The 21,702-nt window shown below is 42.3% G+C and overlaps 1 protein-coding gene across 1 annotated transcript in view; it reads right to left on the bottom strand.

The window, feature by feature from the left end:
• The window catches only part of LOC139452077 (chloride channel protein C-like), a 30,090-nt gene extending 10,443 nt beyond the window's left edge, over window positions 1-19,647 (bottom strand). Inside the window, exons 1-11 of the mRNA XM_071233393.1 lie at window positions 19,502-19,647; window positions 14,339-14,568; window positions 13,427-13,569; window positions 12,536-12,665; window positions 10,797-10,877; window positions 10,153-10,328; window positions 8,779-8,871; window positions 6,967-7,210; window positions 4,272-4,466; window positions 1,704-1,792; window positions 26-156 (exon numbers count right to left, since the gene is read on the bottom strand). Of these exons, the coding sequence (XP_071089494.1) occupies window positions 26-156; window positions 1,704-1,792; window positions 4,272-4,466; window positions 6,967-7,210; window positions 8,779-8,871; window positions 10,153-10,328; window positions 10,797-10,877; window positions 12,536-12,665; window positions 13,427-13,569; window positions 14,339-14,518 (1,462 nt within the window). The 5' untranslated portion in view covers window positions 14,519-14,568; window positions 19,502-19,647. The remainder of the gene's footprint in view (window positions 1-25; window positions 157-1,703; window positions 1,793-4,271; window positions 4,467-6,966; window positions 7,211-8,778; window positions 8,872-10,152; window positions 10,329-10,796; window positions 10,878-12,535; window positions 12,666-13,426; window positions 13,570-14,338; window positions 14,569-19,501) is intronic.
• Between the last annotated feature and the right edge of the window lie 2,055 nt (window positions 19,648-21,702).

Here is a 21,702-nt window from a genome sequence, read left to right as displayed (position 1 = left end):
ATTGAATTAGTCTTTGTCCACTAACATTCATTGTAGGTTCCATTTGTGTACCACGTGGTCTGGCTGATCTTCCAGCTGTGACCTTTGTCACACGTGTAGGTCAGGACGGCCGGCTCAACGTGCAATGCGCTGCGGGTATCGTTGAAGCAGTCTATTCTGAAACATTATAACAATCTCCCCAAATATTGATCATCGAAAACGATTAAATATATAGCGAGAAATGCCAAATCATATCAATAATGTGTGGCTCAAGTAGATCACTCCACGATGACCCGTGAAGATCTGGTGATAAAATAGGTCTTCAGCAACCCATGCTTGCCGTTAAAGGCGACTATGCTTGTCGCTTGTAAAAGGCGACTCACGGGATCGGGTGGTCAAGGATCGCTGACTTGGTTGATCCATGTCATCGTATCCCAATTGCGTGGATCGATGATCATGATGTCAATTACTGGATTGTCTGGTCCAGACACGATTGTTTACAGACCGCCGTCATATTGCTGGAAAATTGCTGAGGGCGGCGTTAAACAAGAAACGAAACAAACACTACACAATGGTTGCAGGATCTACACTACAGCTTGGCCTAGTGGTTAAAGCGTTCGCTCGTCACACCGAAGACCCAGGTTCGATTCCCCACATGCGCAAAATCCGTGAAGACCATTTCTGGTGTCCCCCGCCGTGATATTGTTAGAATATTGCGGCTCAAAACAACACTTCTTGGTTCTATAATCTTCATGTCTCTACTGACGTTATTTTGTTTCAGGGCATTTCCCGGTTCTGAATGGATAAGCAGAGGATATCTAGTTCCAATAATGGATATTGCGAGATTATCTTCATCAATGTACATGTATATTTAATCACTTTCTCTTTCGCCACTTGGGGGCACGGGTGGCTCAGTCGTCTAAGGCGCCGCGATTCGCTGTGCAGAGTTGCGTCCCTTGGGCACGCCAGAAACCTATGATTGTGGGTTCGAATCCCGGTTCGCCCCGATTATGTTTCTAGGTTTGTCAGCACCATACCCGTGCTCGTGGGTTTCACCGAAGTGGTAAACGTCTGAGACCAGCACCACTTCGGGCTTTCCTCCCACATTAGGCTGATACGCCGCGATATAACTGGAATACTGTTAAAAGCGGCGTTAAACCCAACTCACACACTCGCCACTTCAAACAGACAAACCGACAGTCCACATGCACGCACACTGATGAGATTCATTGTAAAGAAATGGTCGTAACGAATCACACATTCCAACTTTTCTTTGTAAAAGATCTTGTCAGGGTAGAATTTCATTTGAAACAACACGATAAAGCGTTAGATTTTAAATTTGGAATTTAATAATATCAGATCATATCTCTTTAGCGAAACCACTTTGGGTTTATTGTTGTGTTATCTCTATATTTCATTTTAGACGATAAATACTAAACAAAATAGTTAGGGATCATGAAAACTTTTGGGGACATTTTTTATAGTGAAAACTGAGCACACAATTTCAATAAAAAATACCCCCCAAATATTAATGTTCCTCCCTCAAATATTAATGTTCCCTAACCCTTTTTTTTGTTCAGTAAAAATCGTTTGACAGAATCATTATTTATAAACACCGAAATAACGAGTTATAATTCCTAAATGGTCGCGGATACCGGTAAAACTATCGAAAATCCTTTTGTTTAATGTTACAATGAAACAAATATAGTAGCAGGTAGTCTTACACGATGGGACCAGTCTCCGCTTGCATACACTTGTAGTGCGAACACGCGAACGCCGAGGGCAGAAATACCACCACAGTGGTAACTATCACCTGAAATGGTTACAGAGGTAGAAGAGCAGAATATGTTAAATGATGGTTAATACAACAACTGTATCACCGGTGTCAGTACATCAGCGACATCGAGTCTGAAACAAGGGTACATTATCATCGATTTTGTATCACCCATTACAGAACACTTGGTGTTTTGTTAATCCTTATTTGGTTGTGAAAGAAACACACATGTAATGAAACTAATTCTACCATGAATTTCGAATTTACTCGATTCTGATTGGTCAATCAGAGGCTATTAAATCACAATAAACCCCCTCTGATTGAAACAGCTGGTTTGACGGCCGCATCACCGCGGAAGCTAATATTCATAGAATAATACTATTTTCAGTCATTGTCGGTAGGCATATTTAAATCACTATATCTACAATTACAGGTTACAAAATGCACAGATGCGGTTACTACAATATTCAAAGGATGTGTGGCAATACATTTCGTGCAGAAAAACACGACAGAAATCTACAAGGGGAATGTATTTACGTTTTGGAGACAACAGAGAGCTTGAAATTTTGGCGCTTTTCTATATACGACTGTGACGTCATATCTTTAGCGTCACAATGAGCGATATGACGTCATAATGGTGATGCGCGATGTAGAGCGAAAGCCTTGCAAAGCTTGCTTTGTTTTCTTTAGGGATGCCCACCTCACGTTAGCTTACCAAGTTGCCGTGCTTATATGCTTTCAATACCTGTCATATGTTCGAGTGAAGTATTACAGTGTAAACAAACTGCTTGAGTATATACAGCGCCATATTTTGTTGGGTGATTCCGTAATTCAGATCGATAACCCCCTCAAAACAAAGAACTCAACCCATGCCGCTTTACTCAGTATATTTGCTAACACCAAAGAGTTCGCGTTTTATTTAGTCATGGTAGAATGGAGATAAACATACTGTGTTTTCAATGTAGAGCTAGGTTACCTGTAGATTTAACCGCGCTAAATTTAACATTTGAAACCTCACGCTGCGCGTTCGGTTCCAAATTCAATTTAGCGGGGTTAAATCTACAGGTAACCTAGCTCTACATTGAAAACACAGTATGTTTATCTCCTAATTATTATTAATATTATCATTATACACAGATCAAAATAAAATTATTATTATCATTATTATTACCATTATTATTATTTTTATTATTAGATTAAAATTAAAAAATGCAGCAAAGAGGGTTTGGGTGATCCTGGCACAGTCAGGCTGGTTAGGCTCATCAGCTCGGGGCCCTTTTCCCCTCTACACGCAGCCCAGCCCGAGGAAGCGCTGCCTAGTTGAACCCACCAAGAACTTTTCGGAGAATGTGAAGACTCCCCAACAATGCAGCCTTCTGCAGTACCCAGATTGTCAGAATGGCTGTATTCCTGGTAGCAAACCCGGCACTCTCCCAATATTAGTCGACAGATTGGGAGGTACCAAACCTAAGGCACCGAGAACAATGGGGAGTCGGACAACTTGGTACTTGGGATGCAAGCATGACATTTCGAAAGCGAGATCTGCATATTTGGCATGTTTTTCCTCAATCTTGTCAATCACATTAGTGTTAAAAGGGACAGAAAAATCAATAATATATATGATTTAATTGGATTTATGAAAAAGGACAAGTTCAAGTTTCTTGGTCTGGATACTTCTGAGGCTGTAAACGGGCCTATTCCAAAGAATTTTGTATTTATAATTTTCTATGACGTCATATTCTGTAGCGTACCATGGGTGGACCTCTGTGTCATAACAACAAGCTAGGCGAAGACGGTAATAAGTGAGCTACACCATCATGTCGTTTAAGATACTGTGTTTGTGCCAAAGCTGGGCATCCACTGACAATGTGTTGGACAGTCTCATTAAATTCATTACATAATCTACATTTAATATTCAAATTTTGATGCAAAATCACACATTGAAGGTTTCGTGTGGTAAGTGACTGGTCCTGAGAAAGCCTTTTGTTTCACTTTTCAGGACAGCCGACTTCATCGAAGGACTCCGCAGGCTTGCTGATCTTCTCAACACACTGCACATAACTCGATGCAGTGGTCGTTCAGATAGCCTCTCCTTGAAAAACTGAGTCTGAGCCGATTTGATATGGTGAGGTGTGTTGAAATGGGGTTTAACGTCGCGTCCAAGATTATTGCCCTTATATAGCGACAACATGTACTTGTGTGTGTTTGTGCTTGTACAAGTCCGGACTGATGCCAATTTTAGTGCTTGCTCACTGAAATATCATGCCGCAGTTTAACATGAATACCCCACTCAGACACAGTATACTGACTCCGAGCCGACCAGTCCTTGTTTTAGCCCCTTAATGCCGAGCGCCAGACAGGGTAACAACAAGTACCATCTTTTAACGTCTTTTTGTATGACGCGGCCGGGGATCGAACCCCGGACCTCCCGCTCTCCGGGCGGACGCTCTACACCTAGACCATGGAGGCGGTCATATGATTTGGCACTACTACTGATTATGTCTGTATTTTAGTTTACCATTATCAGGGCAGGTTCCCCTAGCCTGAAAGCCTTCTGCGCCCAATTTCTGCTGATCCAAGACAGAAGTCGCTTCCGGACGCGGGTGAGCTTGAGGTTGATGATGGTGAAGAGGGCGCCCGTGACGCCGCCGATGACGCCGATCACGACGGTGGGGATGAACATCAGGATGTTTATGTTAACACTCTTATCAATCTGTTAAAACATATTCGCACATTCCACGCTCATATTGTGTAACATAGTGTTAAATATTTAAAATCTTTACGTACTGTAAATCTTGAAATTAAATGCGAGTGGTCTTTGCTCGCACTATTAAACAACGCATTTATATCAACTACTTACTTACTCTGGAGATTTAACGTGCGCTTTCCGACTGATGCGTATTTCGCACACGGGCCCGGCCAGGCCATTTAATGTGTTTCCGAAAGGGGCGAAAGTGGTCTGTGCAACCCAAGAGGGGGGTTTAGGGGTTGCTTATATATAATTTGGGAATTTTGAGATTTGGAATAGATGCCGATGGGGTTGGGGAGGAGAACTAACGGAGCTGGGTATGGTGGATGTTTGTTTGTTTATGTGATTTTGATTTGGTAGGTTATTGTGTTTTTAGATGCGTTTTATTAGTTCCGTTTTTATTAAGAATACGGCTAAGGCCTTGAAGTTTTCTAGTTTATTTTGTGGGTTTAGTATTGCTTCTAGAGTGAGAGCCTTGTTTAGATTGAGGGTGGTTTGTAATGCGGTTCGATGTGTTAGGTAGTGTGTGCAGTGGATGAGTGCGTGTTCTGGGGTTTCTGGTTGTTTGCAGTGTGGGCAGTTACCTGTAGTGTGTTTTTTTTTTTTTTTAGGTGGTTATTTAGGTTGGTGTGTCCTGTTTGGAGTTTAGTGATTACCCTGTCGATTTTTTTTGATGGATGGAGAATTTTTGGTTTAGTTAGTGGTTTGCTGAGCACTTTTTTGATTTGGCTATTTGAGTTTAGATATAGGTTATGCCATTTTTTTATGATTTTTTGCTTGTTTACGCTTTTAATTTCTGATTTTGAGATGGGTAAGTTTAAGCTTATTTCTGGGATTTTGAGGGATATTTTAGCTGCTTTATCGGCGTTTTCATTACCGTATATTCCTACGTGGGCGGTATCCACAAGAAGGTTATTTGTTTGCCTGCCTTAGTTAGGTCGTTGGAACTTTTAAGTATTTGATTTATTAATTTAGGTCGGTTTTGGTATTTTTGTTTTGGAGGGCTTGCAGTCCACTTTGGGAGTCGGTAAGTATTAGGATTTTTTTTGTGTTTTTGGATTCTTGATTATGGAGGGCTGAGGCCATGCCCATTAGTTCTGCCGTGAATATTGACACTATAACTATAAGACATTTTGGATAGCAGAAATACCATCTCAGACATCCGCTGAAAACAAACAACTATGTATTCCACATCACTGTTTATTGGGCAGCACTTGTAACAAGTCTTAGTATATAAACAGTGCCATTTAAACACTGATTACCTCCTGTGAATTGTCACTTCTGGGGTCAAGACAAGAGTTCTACACACTTAGTCATCACTGTTTCACACATGCAAGTCCAGACAGACGCCACCCACGTAACACGGTGTCATTGTTCTTTGCGACTGCGTCAAAGGCCGACATGAGCCAGCGCGCATGTATTGTTTTAGCGGAAGTACTCTACTCAGTGCTAATGAGCGGTACTATTTTGTGTGTTTTTGGATTAATGTAAGGTTGGATGAGGGTGAGGATTCTCCTGTAAGAGGACATTTTCTTTAGATATAAATACACTGATGCATCGGCATCTATTCCAAATCTCAAAATTCCCAAATTCTATATAAGCAACCCCTAAAGCCCCCTATGGCTTGCATACACCACTTTCGCCCCTTTCGGAAACACATTAAATGGCCTGGCCGGGCCCGTGTGCGAAATACGCATCAGTCGGAAAGCGCACGTTAAATCTCCAAAGTAAGTAAGAGGAGGGGGGCCCTGTGCGAAATACGCTGCAGTCGGAAAGCGCACGTAAAATCTCCAATATAAGTAAGTAAGTGAGGAGGGGGGTGTCGCATTTATACTGAGTCGCATTATTGACTAGGGGTCAGCGGTCGCATTCATTTGGGGACGCATTAATTTCACGATTTACAGTATGTACAGTAGCGTTATCAACAAAAAAGAATCACAATAATTTGGTGATTTGGTCAAGCTTTCTTTAAAAGACGGATATGGGATAGGGGTGTATGGTTGTTTGTTGTTTAACGCCGCACTCAGCAATATTCCAGCTTTATGACGGCCGTCTGTACAAAATCGAGCCTGGACCAGACAATCCAGTGACGACATCAAAAGCATCGATCCAAGCAATTGGGAAACGATGACATGCATCAGCCAAGTCAGCGAGCCTGACCACCTGATCCCGTTAGTCGTCTCTTACAACAAGCATAGTCGCCTTTTACAGCGAGCATGGGTTGCTGAAGACCTGTTCTTACCTGGATCTTCACGGGTCCAAAGACATTTGAAGCTGGGTTTATAGCATTGAAGAGATTGGACAATGGTATACATCAAATGATGCCTTCCTCATATTTGTATTGCTCTCTCTACCTATTAGATATAGTACAGCATAGTGAATCCTGTTCTTAGGTTATTGATACCATGCTTGTCACTAGAGCCCCAACAAACTCAGCGGCTATTTAATCTTGCATGCTACTCACGTTGAACAGAATGTATCTCTCCAGCTTGAACTCGCCAAAGCTGCCGGTGTAGCTGAATCCCTCGAAGGCGGAGTTGAAGAGGTCGGTGGTGAAGGTGGAGATCATACAACAGAAGAAGATCTGCCAGGACAGGGCCGTGGTCCAGAACGACGCCACCTCCTCCATCGCGAACAGCAGCCCCCCGACTGGAGCACCGAACGCTGACGACACCCCCGCGGCCACTCCAGCGGATACGAAGTTTCTCCTGTAAATATTATACCCTTTGGTCAATAGTGTATTGTGTGTGAATTTCGGTTAACATGTTCCAGTCAACAACATTATTGTTGAAGGCCATCTTCTCGAACGCTGGTATTTTACAGACGCTTCTTCAAATAATTTGTCACAGGAATACGTGAGCGAGTTGGTTTTAACGACGCTTTGACAAGTGCTTCCATTATATCATGGCGTGCCAGCTTTGTATGTCACGAAGCCAAAACTTATGCGGATCATAAGAGTTTATTATTTGGTTAAATCAACGAGTATGGGTATGGTGCTGGCACAAAAATGATCCGATGGTGCCTTAAAATGAAACAAACAAGAAAGTGTTATTCGACGGTGATGTATTTGAAACGGTATCATAGTTGTATTTTGGACCTTAAGTTTGCTATGTTTCGGCGACTGTTTTCAACCTAGTAGCGTTATGATAGAGTTTGTAATTTTCCGGTCGAATCCAAGTTTCAGTCGTATACTTCTTTTTCCTGGCAGTAAAGATTTTGTTTGTTTGTTTGTTTGTTTAACGCCGCAATCAGCTGTATTCCAGCTATATGACGGCGGTCTGTAAATGATCGAGCCTGGACCAGACAATCCAGTGATTGACATCTTGAGCATCGATCCACGCAATTAGAACACGAAGGCAGTAATGATATGGGGAACAGAAGGTTTAGCAGCTCATATTTTTTCTTTATACAACAAAGAAGAACAAATCCCATGCAAGGTCATGTATTACCAGATATATAACAGATTCACCAATACGAGCGCAAAAAGAGTGTGTCAGTACGCATGATAAAGATGATGCAGTGCAGAGACAGACTGGAACAAGTCTATATGAGTGTTGCCCTGAAGCAGCGCGTCACACTATGTTCCCGGGAAAATATGTCACTATGCGGATACTGGGAAACTATCTTGGTCTCGCTACCGCTTAACAACGATATGAGGACATCCCATTACGGATCACAAGAGAAAGTCCTTTCATCCGACCAATCGGGCGTCGCCTACCAGATAGGAAACTGACAGTCGGAATGTGTTTTCTAATCATGCAAAGTTTGAAATGGGGTGTTCCGAATGGCAGTTACGGGCTGTTCGACTGATTCCGTCAAAATCGTCTCTCGCTTCAGTAGGATACACATTTTAACCAATCATACAACCTATCAGACATCCCAGATTTTTCTTTTGTTCAGTTTTCAATGAATCGAGATCTTTGTCAAAACGTTTTCAAAGAGTAGTCTCGAATGGAAGTCGCCAGTTAAACTAGTGCCGTCAAGCTCGAGAAAGCTGCTCTCTGAACTGGCCAATGTCGACATCTTGTCAGCTAGTCATTTCAAAGTTGGTCGTTTTGACGTTACCTGTAATGGGATGTCCCAAGATCTTTGTTTAGCGGTAGCAAAATTAAGATCTGATTTTAATGAGACGGGACACTGACTCTAATGTTCAAACTATTTATGGCTGAATATAGTCAAACATAGGCCTGGCAATGCATGTATTTAGTACCAGACACATTTCAATGCCTTCAGGCCAAAGTCGTCACTTAGAGAGTACCACACTCATTCTTCTGACCTGTCTTCGGAGTTTCGGAACCTCTTGAAGAACGGGGCGTTGAATTTGAAGGTCTCTGACCTCGCCTGGCTCAATCCAGCTCCGACCAGCCCTCTGTACAGTATAAAGCAAGTTAAAACATAACCTTGTTTCTCCTGGACCAGCCCTCTGTACAGTATAAAGCAAGTTAAAACATAGTCTTGTTTCTCCTGGACCAGCCCTCTGTACAGTATAAAGCAAGTTAAAACATAGTCTTGTTTCTCCTGGACCAGCCCTCTGTACAGTATAAAGCAAGTTAAAACATAGTCTTGTTTCTCCTGGACCAGCCCTCTGTACAGTATAAAGCAAGTTAAAACATAGTCTTGTTTCTCCTGGACCAGCCCTCTGTACAGTATAAAGCAAGTTAAAACATAATCTTGTTTCTCCTGGACCAGCCCTCTGTACAGTATAAAGCAAGTTAAAACATAGTCTTGTTTCTCCTGGACCAGCCCTCTGTACAGTATAAAGCAAGTTAAAACATAGTCTTGTTTCTCCTGGACCAGCCCTCTGTACAGTATAAAGCAAGTTAAAACATAGACTTGTTTCTCCTGGACCAGCCCTCTGTACAGTATAAAGCAAGTTAAAACATAGTCTTGTTTCTCCTGGACCAGCCCTCTGTACAGTATAAAGCAAGTTAAAACATAGTCTTGTTTCTCCTGGACCAGCCCTCTGTACAGTATAAAGCAAGTTAAAACATAGACTTGTTTCTCCTGGACCAGCCCTCTGTACACTATAAAGCAAGTTAAAACATAGTCTTGTTTCTCATGGCCCTTTTAAAACAAAGAACGCCGACAGGGAGGGACGATTATATTTTTTAAAAGCTAATTCTAAAACAGGTTACAAATCTATAGAATAAACTTGATTCTCATTCCATCACGTGACCTATTTTTGGCAACACCCCCTGAAGCTCACGCCAGGACGACCTTTCTCGCACTTTGATCGACCAATGACCACCAAGAAGTCGACATTGGCCAATCAGGAAGCAGCATTCTCGAGCACCAGTTTCAAACTGGCGGCTTCCATTCCAGACCTCGCTTTGAAAAATATTTGACTAAGTTCACCATACAAAATTTGAAAAGAACATTCTGTAATGTCTAATAGATAGCCGACTAGGTCTCTGACTAATGATATCTATGAATGCTGCGGGACAGTGAGGTAGCCCAGAGGTTAAAGCGTTGGCTCGTCACGCCGAAGACCCGGGTTCGATTCCCCACATGGATACGGTACAATGTGTGAAGCCAATTTCCGGTCTTTCCGCCGTGATATTGCTGGAATATTGTTAAAAGCGGCGTAAAACCATACTCATTCACTATGAATGCTGCATTTATAACTGCGGGGCAGTTAAATATCCCTCACCCTAAATGGATCATGGGACCCTCGGGGCCGACTGGCATCCCACAGCCAATGGCTGCCACGCAGGACAGGAACTTGACGATCATTGTCCGGAAGTTGAAGATATGATGTACATGTGTCCCATTCAGAAAGCCGGTCATTTCAGGGATGCCAGAGCCACTTGCACTTGGCCTCCAGAACTAGGAGTGGTCATTAAACCAAATATCATGAGGTCACAATTATGTTAACCAGTAATATTAATCAATTGGTTCTCTCATCTTAATATGTTCCATGTATATGTATTACTAATATTCAAAATAACCCAAATAGTCATTTTAATTTATAGCTTACACTGTAAATTCTGTTTCAATACATCTTAAAAGATGTGGTGGTCATTTTCAGACAAAGCCAAGCGTTTTCATGAGCGTATTGTGTGAAACAAAGGCATTGTTCACGTAGTGTAATCATTTGTTTCGAGATTGATCGACATCTGATCGTAATATTATTAACCGGCAAATAAAGTGGCGAAGGACATAAATTGAAACTGCAAATTGTCCCGAGACCTGGTAAGATTTTACCTTTTCGACGCTATTACCTAGCTGACTGTAGTCATTAGTTCAACATGCATTGTTCTGCGCGTATTGACAGGGTAAGAAAGTCAGTGTTACCACAACGATGCCGGCACTAAAGCTGATGAAGATGACGCTGTAGGCGACGCCGAAAACCCACGCAATTCCCATCTGGTCCCGCTGCAATTCAGGAAGATAATAACGAGGTCAGGGTCAAGGTCATCAAATCTGATGTTTCCTTTACAGAGGCAAGATTAGATATGCATGTATTTTGTTTTGTGTATCTGAATGACACAAATGAAGTACATTCCGATAGGACAGTCATACCATTCCCTGCGTTTTGAGAGTGAGTGAGTGAGTTGGGATTAACGTCGTGTCTAACAATATTCCAACAATATCACAACGGGGGACAGCACAAATAGGCCATGTACCCATGTTGGGAATCGAACCCGAATCATAGGCAAGACGAGCTAACCCTTCAACCACTAGACTGACCCGTGAAGAACCGGGGTAGAATAGGTCTTCAGCTTGCCGTAAAATGCGACTGTGCTTGTCGTAAGAGCGACTAACGGGATCGGGTGGTCAGGCCCGCTGACTTGGTTGATGCATGTCATCGTATCCCAATTGCGTGGATCGATGCTCATGAGATCAATCACTGGATTGTCTGGTCCGGACTCGATTATGTAAAGAGCGCCGTCATATAGCTGGAATATTGCTAAACCAACCAACAAACTCTGTATGATAGACGAGTGCGGCGTTAAACAACAAACAAACAAAACTCTCCAGGCTGGTCTACCGCCCCTGAGATGTTAAAAGGTGAGGTGAGGGGAAATTGGGTTTAGCGTCGCGTCCAAGATTATTACGCTTATATAGCGATGTGCATGCACGTGTTTGTGTGGATGTCGCTGCTTGTACTAGTCCGGACTGATGCCGATTTATAGTGCTAGCTCAGAGATACCATGCCGCAGTTTAACATGAATACCCCACTCAGACACAGTATACTGACTCCGAGCCGACCAGTCCTTGTTTAAGCCCCTTAATGCCGAGCGCCAGACAGGGTAACAACAAGTACCATATTTTAATGCCTTTGGTATGACGCGGTCGGGAATCGAACCCCGGACCTTCCGCTCTCCGGGCGGACGCTCTACCACAAGACCACGGAGGCGGTCAGATGTTAGAAGGGCATTGATACAGCCTGTGACATCGTCTCTCTCCCAGTGTGTGCGCACATAAACTACGATACAAATAATTTTCTTCGAGATATCACTCGTATAAAGTACACAGAAAGTGACATACAGTACTACTAACGTCATTAATTATGTAAAACTACTGAGGTATATAACTGTTGATGGGGCGGTCGGGTAGCCTAGTGGTTAAAGCGTTCGCTCGTCACGCCGATGACCCGGGTTCGATTCCCGACATGGGCACAATGTGTGAAGCCCATTTCTGGTGTCCCCCGCCGTGATATTGCTGGAATATTGCTAGAAGCGGCGTAAAACCATACTCACTCACTCACTCACTATAACTGTTGATAGATATAGGTGGACTGTACGGAATATATTTTCGTTCACTGTGTATTCGCAATGACAATTCTATTGAGGTCGCTCTCTTGAAAAACCACGAGTAACTTAAAGGTGCTCACATAATGCAGTAATTGGATGTCTCATTACTGCGGCACTGGTTACAAACGAGATGTTGGTTATCCAGCTTCAATATTCCCTGGGCATATAGTTCCATAACAAGCGCATGGTTTTGATAATAGGGTAGTTCTGTAGATTATTGTGTCATGGTAGGGTATTCGCGCTACAAAACTTGGGAAGTATCTGCTGAGAACTCACGTCAAGGAACTTCTGTATATTGTCCCACTTGACCTTGGCTATGACCTCGATCAGCTGATGCAGCAGGAAGCCGATGAAGCCGACACTGAAGCCGATCATCCCCATCATCAGCCAGCGGTCCAGCTCCAATCTACCAACAGGCCAACACCAAAGTCAAAACTATCCAAATCAACACTGTCTGAAGCAGACAAACCAATATGGAGGACATGTACATTGGGATGATCTCGAGAGATCTCGAGAGTTAGCCGGGTCAGACAAGCACAATCTCATTAAAATCAGATCTTAGTTCTCGCTACCGCTAAACAAAGATCTGAGGACATCCCATTAGGGTTCACGCCAGAACGACCTTTCTTCCGACCAATCAGAGCGTTGCTTACCAGATTATGAAAGTGACAGTCGGAATGTGATTTCTAATCATGCAGCCTCGAAAACTTTAAAACGGGGTATTCCGAACGATAGTTACGGGCTTAACGACTGAATCTTTACAATCTAGACCATCTATTAGCCATTCGAGAATGTTCTTTTGTTCAGGTTTCAAATTTTTAACCACTAGGCTACCCCACCGCCCCAAAAGACCAAATGCCCGAATTAGTGTTCGAGTTCGCACACTTTTCTATCATCTGTTTCCTTTTTGAGACGACAAAGCACTTTGAAAACATCAAAAGAATGCATTTCGTCGTTTTTTTCCAGTGCTTGGTCTACTCGTTTTGAAAAACAAAATGAGTCTTTTTGGAAGAGAATTCATGTGAAAAAGTATAAAAACGTATACACACCCAATTATTTGAAATACCAAAACAATCCCAAACAGACACATTTACGGATCCACAAATACACTTTAAAATTTAATGAGGGTGAATTCTTCAGTGCGTTTCATACATTTTAAAAACCGACCTGCCTATAGCTTGTTTTCTGATCCACCGCTTGTACACGAAGCTGTGTGAAGGGAGATAATCCAAGCTCTCGAAGGAAGCTAGAGTTTCCTTCTCCTTTTCTGTGTACTTGTGAGTGACGTACACCGGCTCATAGTCTCGGCCCTGGAAATATCACGATACAATCTCAGTAGTCACATTTATTTTTCACATTCCCTTGTTCACTAAGATGAAGATGGAAAGCGGTAGACGTGAAGGCCGAAGGGTTGACCTTCAGATAAACACTACTTCAAGACATACATATTCGAGGCTCTGTAACTTATAGACAAAAGTTTAGTAACACTGTTAACAAATTATCCAGCTCTAGAAATCATATAATGAATTATCCCTCACTTACGATGAAGAACAAAAGGTTCGTCGCTTAACGCAGTTACTACTATAGCATTCAACCTAGGAATTCTCAAATCATGCTCAAATCTAACCTTTTGTATAGTTGTTACTATAGCATTCGAACCTAGGAATTCTCAGTTGAGAGTTTATTCTGTCCCAAGTGAGGGATTTTACACTATCATATAACTTGGCAATGGCCATCTTGTACTGGCTCTTTTGTCTCCGTTATTTCTCACACAAAATAATTCTGCTCTTTTTTTTCCTGGGGAATACTGTCCCTGTTACAAAAGACACAAGCATGATTATAACACACCATGAACGATGTGCTGGAAAAGAGAAATATTACGTACATATACTACTAAAAAGACGTTAAAGAACATCCGAATGTTTCTTATGACTATGGTTAATCTGCTATGGCTGGTGCTAAGTGAAACACACATCCTTCCATTTGGGAGTGTTCCTGAATGTGTTTGAGTAGTATATATAATTAATAACGCTCCATGGGTTCCACTGAACATGAACAAGATGGAAATATACGACTTACACTTTCAAATATCCCATAGTTGTCATCGCTCACATGAAACATCTGATCGTCTGTTGGGGGCTCGAAGGCTGACCCAGTTTCTTGTAACTGCCGATGGGCTGGCTTGCTCAGAGAGTCAGAACTGTTCTCACTTGTGTCAGTAAACCTGGCATACCCAGGGGAAGAACCCGCATGCTCCATGATGAAGTCGTGGTGTTCGTAAGCGCGGTGTCCTCACGTCATGGTAACACCTGTGAATTATGTGTACAACCGTCCATTAGACTACCTTCATACAGCTGGTGTGTCAATGTGTGAATTATGTGTACAACTGTCCATTAGACTACCTTCATACAGCTGGTGGGTCAGTGTGTGAATTATGTGTACAACTGTCCCTGAGACTACCTTCATACAGCTGGTGGGTCAGTGTGTGAATTATGTGTACAACTGTCCATTAGACTACCTTCATACAGTTGGTGTGTCAATGTGTGAATTATGTGTACAACTGTCCATTAGACTACCTTCATACAGCTGGTGTGTCAGTGTGTGAATTATGTGTACAACTGTCCATTAGACTACCTTCATACAGCTGGTGGGTCAGTGTGTGAATTATGTGTACAACTGTCCATTAGACTACCTTCATAAAGTTGGTGTGTCAATGTGTGAATTATGTGTACAACCGTCCATTAGACTACCTTCATACAGCTGGTGGGTCAGTGTGTGAATTATGTGTACAACTGTCTATTAGACTACCTTCATACAGCTGGTGTGTCAATGTGTGAATTATGTGTACAACCGTCCATTAGACTACCTTCATACAGTTGGTGGGTCAGTGTGTGAATTATGTGTACAGCTCTCCATTAGACTACCTTCATACAGCTGGTGGGTCAATGTGTGCATTATGTGTACAACTGTCTATTAGACTACCTTCATACAGCTGGTGGGTCAATGTGTGAATTATGTGTACAGCCGTCCATTAGACTACCTTCATACAGCTGGTGTGTCAATGTGTGAATTATGTGTACAACTGTCTATTAGACTACCTTCATACAGCTGGTGGGTCAGTGTTTGAATTATGTGTACAACCGTCCATTAGACTACCTTCATACAGCTGGTGGGTCAATGTGTGAATTATGTGTACAACTGTCCATTAGACTACCTTCATACAGCTGGTGTGTCAGTGTGTGAATTATGTGTACAGCTGTCCATTAGACTACCTTCATACAGCTGGTGGGTCAATGTGTGAATCATGTGTACAACTGTCCATTAGACTACCTTCATACAGCTGGTGTGTCAGTGTGTGAATTATGTGTACAACTGTCCATTAGACTACCTTAATACAGTTGGTGGTTAATGTGTGAATTATGTGTACAACTGTCTATTAGACTACCTTCATACAGCTGGTGGTTAATGTGTGAATTATGTGTACAACTGTCCATTAGACTACCTTCATACAGCTGGTGGGTCAATGTGTGAATTATGTGTACAGCCGTCCATTAGACTACCTTCATACAGTTGGTGTGTCAATGTGTGAATTATGTGTACAACTGTCCATTAGACTACCTTCATACAGCTGGTGTGTCAGTGTGTGAATTATGTGTACAACTGTCCATTAGACTACCTTCATACAGCTGGTGGGTCAATGTGTGAATTATGTGTACAGCCGTCCATTAGACTACCTTCATACAGCTGGTGGGTCAGTGTGTGAATTATGTGTACAACTGTCCATTAGACTACCTTCATACAGCTGGTGGGTCAATGTTTGAATTATGTGTACTAGACTACCTTCATACAGCTGGTGGGTCAAAGTGTGAATTATGTGTACAACTGTCCATTAGACTACCTTCATACAGCTTGTGGGTCAATGTGTGAATTATGTGTACAACTCTCCATTAGACTACCTTCATACAGTTGGTGGGTCAATGTGTGAATTATGTGTACAACTGTCCATTAGACTACCTTCATACAGCTGGTGGGTCAATGTTTGAATTATGTGTACTAGACTACCTTCATACAGCTGGTGGGTCAATGTGTGAATTGTGTGTACAACTGTCTATTAGACTACCTTCATACAGCTGGTGGGTCAATGTGTGAATTATGTGTACAACTGTCCATTAGACTACCTTCATACAGCTGGTGGGTCAATGTGTGAATTATGTGTACAACTGTCCATTAGACTACCTTCATACAGCTGGTGTGTCAATGTGTGAATTATGTGTACAGCTGTCCATTAGACTACCTCCATACAGCTGGTGGGTCAATGTGTGAATTATGTGTACAGCCGTCCATTAGACTACCTTCATACAGCTGGTGTGTCAATGTGTGAATTATGTGTACAACTGTCTATTAGACTACCTTCATACAGCTGGTGGGCCAGTGTTTGAATTATGTGTACAACCGTCCATTAGACTACCTTCATACAGCTGGTGGGTCAATGTGTGAATTATGTGTACAACTGTCCATTAGACTACCTTCATACAGCTGGTGTGTCAGTGTGTGAATTATGTGTACAGCTGTCCATTAGACTACCTTCATACAGCTGGTGGGTCAATGTGTGAATCATGTGTACAACTGTCCATTAGACTACCTTCATACAGCTGGTGTGTCAGTGTGTGAATTATGTGTACAACTGTCCATTAGACTACCTTAATACAGTTGGTGGTTAATGTGTGAATTATGTGTACAACTGTCTATTAGACTACCTTCATAAAGCTGGTGGTTAATGTGTGAATTATGTGTACAACTGTCCATTAGACTACCTTCATACAGCTGGTGGGTCAATGTGTGAATTATGTGTACAGCCGTCCATTAGACTACCTTCATACAGTTGGTGTGTCAATGTGTGAATTATGTGTACAGCCGTCCATTAGACTACCTTCATACAGCTGGTGGGTCAATGTGTGAATTATGTGTACAACTGTCCATTAGACTACCTTCATACAGCTGGTGGGTCAATGTTTGAATTATGTGTACTAGACTACCTTCATACAGCTGGTGGGTCAATGTGTGAATTGTGTGTACAACTGTCTATTAGACTACTTTCATACAGCTGGTGGGTCAATGTGTGAATTATGTGTACAACTGTCCATTAGACTACCTTCATACAGCTGGTGGGTCAATGTGTGAATTATGTGTACAACTGTCCATTAGACTACCTTCATACAGCTGGTGGGTCAATGTTTGAATTATGTGTACTAGACTACCTTCATACAGCTGGTGGGTCAATGTGTGAATTGTGTGTACAACTGTCCATTAGACTACCTTCATACAGCTGGTGGGTCAATGTGTGAATTATGTGTACAACTGTCCATTAGACTACCTTCATACAGCTGGTGGGTCAATGTTTGAATTATGTGTACTAGACTACCTTCATACAGCTGGTGGGTCAATGTGTGAATTGTGTGTACAACTGTCCATTAGACTACCTTCATACAGCTGGTGGGTCAATGTGTGAATTATGTGTACAACTGTCCATTAGACTACCTTCATACAGCTGGTGGGTCAATGTTTGAATTATGTGTACTAGACTACCTTCATACAGCTGGTGGGTCAATGTGTGAATTGTGTGTACAACTGTCTATTAGACTACTTTCATACAGCTGGTGGGTCAATGTGTGAATGTTGTGTACAACTGTCCATTAGACTACTTTCATACAGCTGGTGGGTCAATGTGTGAATTATGTGTACAGCTGTCCATTAGACTACCTTCATACAGCTGGTGGGTCAGTGTGTGAATTATGTGTACAACTGTCCATTAGACTACCTTCATACAGCTGGTGGGTCAGTGTGTGAATGTTGTGTACAACTGCCCATTAGACTACCTTCATACAGCTGGTGGGTCAGTGTGTGAATTATGTGTACAGCCGTCCATTAGACTACCTTCATACAGCTGGTGGGTCAGTGTGTGAATGTTGTGTACAACTGTCCATTAGACTACCTTCATACAGCTGGTGGGTCAGTGTGTGAATTATGTGTACAACTGTCCATTAGACTACTTTCATACAGCTGGTGTGTCAGTGTGTGAATTATGTGTACAACTGTCCATTAGACTACCTTCATACAGCTGGTGGGTCAGTGTGTGAATGTTGTGTACAACTGTCCATTAGACTACTTTCATACAGCTGGTGGGTCAGTGTGTGAATGTTGTGTACAACTGTCCATTAGACTACCTTCATACAGCTGGCGGGTCAATGTGTGAATTATGTGTACAGCCGTCCATTAGACTACCTTCATACAGCTGGTGGGTCAATGTGTGAATGTTGTGTACAACTGCCCATTAGACTACCTTCATACAGCTGGTGGGTCAGTGTGTGAATGTTGTGTACAACTGTCCATTAGACTACCTTCATACAGCTGGTGGGTCAGTGTGTGAATTATGTGTACAACTGTCCATTAGACTACATTCATACAGCTGGTGGGTCAATGTGTGAATTATGTGTACAACTGCCCATTAGACTACCTTCATACAGCTGGTGTGTCAATGTGTGAATTATGTGTACAGCTGTCCATTAGACTACCTTCATACAGCTGGTGTGTCAATGTGTGAATTATGTGTACAGCTGTCCATTAGACTACCTTCATACAGCTGGTGTGTCAGTGTGTGAATTATGTGTACAACTGTCCATTAGACTACCTTCATACAGCTGGTGTGTCAATGTGTGAATTATGTGTACAACTGTCCATTAGACTACCTTTCTCAGACAATATTGATAATGACCCTCCGCCAAGCATTCAAAATAGAAGATGCATTCAAAGCGATAGAGTTGCTCAAGTTTAAAATAAAAACATATTGTTTTATGAAACAATTGAACGCAAGACATTGAATGTCCTTTATAAACGGTAATGCCCAGTAAAGATACAAGAATCTGTATTTTACTTCGAGTAATTTAGTATAAAGAACATTGGAAAAAGCTACTTTTCAGACAACACAGTTTGAAAAATGTACAAAACAAATATAAAAATATGAAATGAGTACACATACAGCATGAATTAGAAAAATATGTTTACAGACAAGGTTATAGCAGATGTCGTCTAGTGTGTAGTAAGACTGTACAGCAGGCGGCGATGTATCCCGTTATCTATATCGATAGCTGTAGAAGTTATAGTCTTATCTGACATGCAGATCGCGTCATAGCATGAACTTCTTATAGCGGTATCAAGCAGCTGAGATAATTACATAACGCTCACCTTGTAAGAATATCAGCAGTTCTTTCAATTCCCTTAAGTAATGAACAATGGGTCCTTCTTCGTCTCCGTATGTTTGTTAGTTTTGAGGAACATCTAGATTTAACCTTCCTGGCTGGGTCGTATCAGTCGGTACACGGCAGTTGGAACTCTTGTCACCCCTGTCGTGTTATCACTGGTTATCATGTGTGGTGTGTGTGTAATCAACGGCCGTAACCATATGTCTTTGAAGCTGGGAGTTTGCGTGACGGCTAATCTAAGGGAGATAACTGCGATACTGCCAAAGCGAATGATTGGGACTTCGGGGTAGCCTTGTGGGGTTGATCTGTTCGTTTGGCACGCTGAAGGTCTGGGTTCGATTTAACAGTGTGTGAGTGGCTTCATCGGGCTTTGAAAGGTAGTTCAGTCATATTATTCGGTGTATGTGGTGGGGGTGTAAGTTGAAAACTTTTTCTATTCATGTGAAACCCCCAAACAAGGCGATATTGCTGACACCCCGGGCGCAACTAGGCTAATTTTAAGTAATCAAAAACAATCACAACTTGATGAACCATCTTCCACTAAAATCCTAAAGTGCGATTTTCAAGTTAGACAATAAATATCACGTTCGACCGTGTAGAGTTTTAATTAATATATTCACTGCATAGACGGTAAATTGAGGTTTTCTTATTTAGAAAAGAATTTGCTTTTTTCAGGTGTAGGCAAGTGCTTTTCTGCTACAATGGTAGTTTCGCCCCTGACAACAAGACAATGAACAGCTGAAAACAAATCTGAGCCTAACTTGGACTGCGTTTATAGAGTTCGTTGCTTATTGTTTTACAGACCGCCTCCGTGGTCTAGTGGTAGAGCGTCCGCCCGGAGAGCGGAAGCTCCGGGGTTCGATGCCCGGCCGCGTCATACCAAAATACGTTAAAAGATGTACTTGTTGTTTCCCTGTCTGGCGCTCGGCATTATGGGGCTAAAACAAGGACTGGTCGGCTCGGGGTCAGTATACTGTGTCTGAGTGGATATTCATGTTAAACTGTGGCATGGTATCTCAGTGTGCTAGCACTATAAATCGGCATCAGTCACACAGTGACTAGTACAAGCAGCCACACAAACACGCACACGTACATGCACATCGCTATATAAGTGCAATAATCTTGGAAGCGACGTTAAACCCCATTTCACCTCGCCTATTATTTTTCAACATAATCCCCTACGAGATCAACACACTTCTGCCAACGATGCTGGAGTGCTTGGACCCCACTGGCGTAAAAGGCTTCCTCCTTGAGGTGTAAAATGTCCTCCACAGCAGAAATGACTTCATCATCATTTGCGTGATTCTTTCTAGATAGTAGGATCTTCAAGTTTGGGAAGAGGTCGGAATCTGACGGCGCCAAATCTGTAAATACGGAGGATTCAACTACTTCAAAAACCATCCGCCATGCATTGAAACCATGGCCACAACAGGATTGTGCGCGGGTGCATTGTCCTTGCCAGCTGATTAGTTAAGAGACGTTAGATTTTCCACTGCTTTCACTGCTGTTTAAGTATCTGCCTGACAGTAGTGAACCCCAGATCCATCCATGGTTACAAATCGCTCAACAAAACAATCTGGGTCTATTTCAGAACTACGTCACTTCTCACGAGAGATGATGAACCCGGGGTGTTTCGCATCAGGAGTCCGAAGCTTCTGAACCCAGCGTGCTGAAACCAGCATAGTCACCTTTAACGGCAAGTATGGGTTGCTGAAGACCTACCCATGCTTGCCGTAAAAGGTGACTATGCTTGACGCATCAAGCTTGTCGTAAGAGGCGACTAACGGGATTGGATGGTCAGGCTCGCTGACTTGGTTGATGCATGTCATCGATCCCAATTGCGTGGATCGATGCTCATGATATTAATCACTGGATTGTCTGGTCCAGACTCGATTATTTACAGACCGCCGTCATACAGCTGGAATATTGCTGAGTGCGGCGTTAAACAACGAACCAAACCAAAACCAAATCCATGCAAACAACTGACTTGCACTTGCATGTGTGGAGTATTTCAATATTGAGCCATTGTTTCCTTGTAACTAACATAATTACATCACAAAGTGTAGGCACTTTTTCATTCTCGCCATATCTTTATTTTTGAAAAAGCATCTTCTCTGCAAAATAACGTTTGGAAAGAAATAACGAAAAGAAGAACATTTTTTACCGTTTTGGTTTATCAGCTGG

This window comes from Haliotis cracherodii, unplaced genomic scaffold (assembly GCF_022045235.1).
Source record: "Haliotis cracherodii isolate W230 unplaced genomic scaffold, xgHalCrac1.p SCAF_10, whole genome shotgun sequence".
In the NCBI taxonomy this organism is placed as follows: Eukaryota; Metazoa; Mollusca; class Gastropoda; order Lepetellida; family Haliotidae; genus Haliotis; species Haliotis cracherodii.
This window is presented reverse-complemented; position numbering and strand designations above follow the sequence as displayed.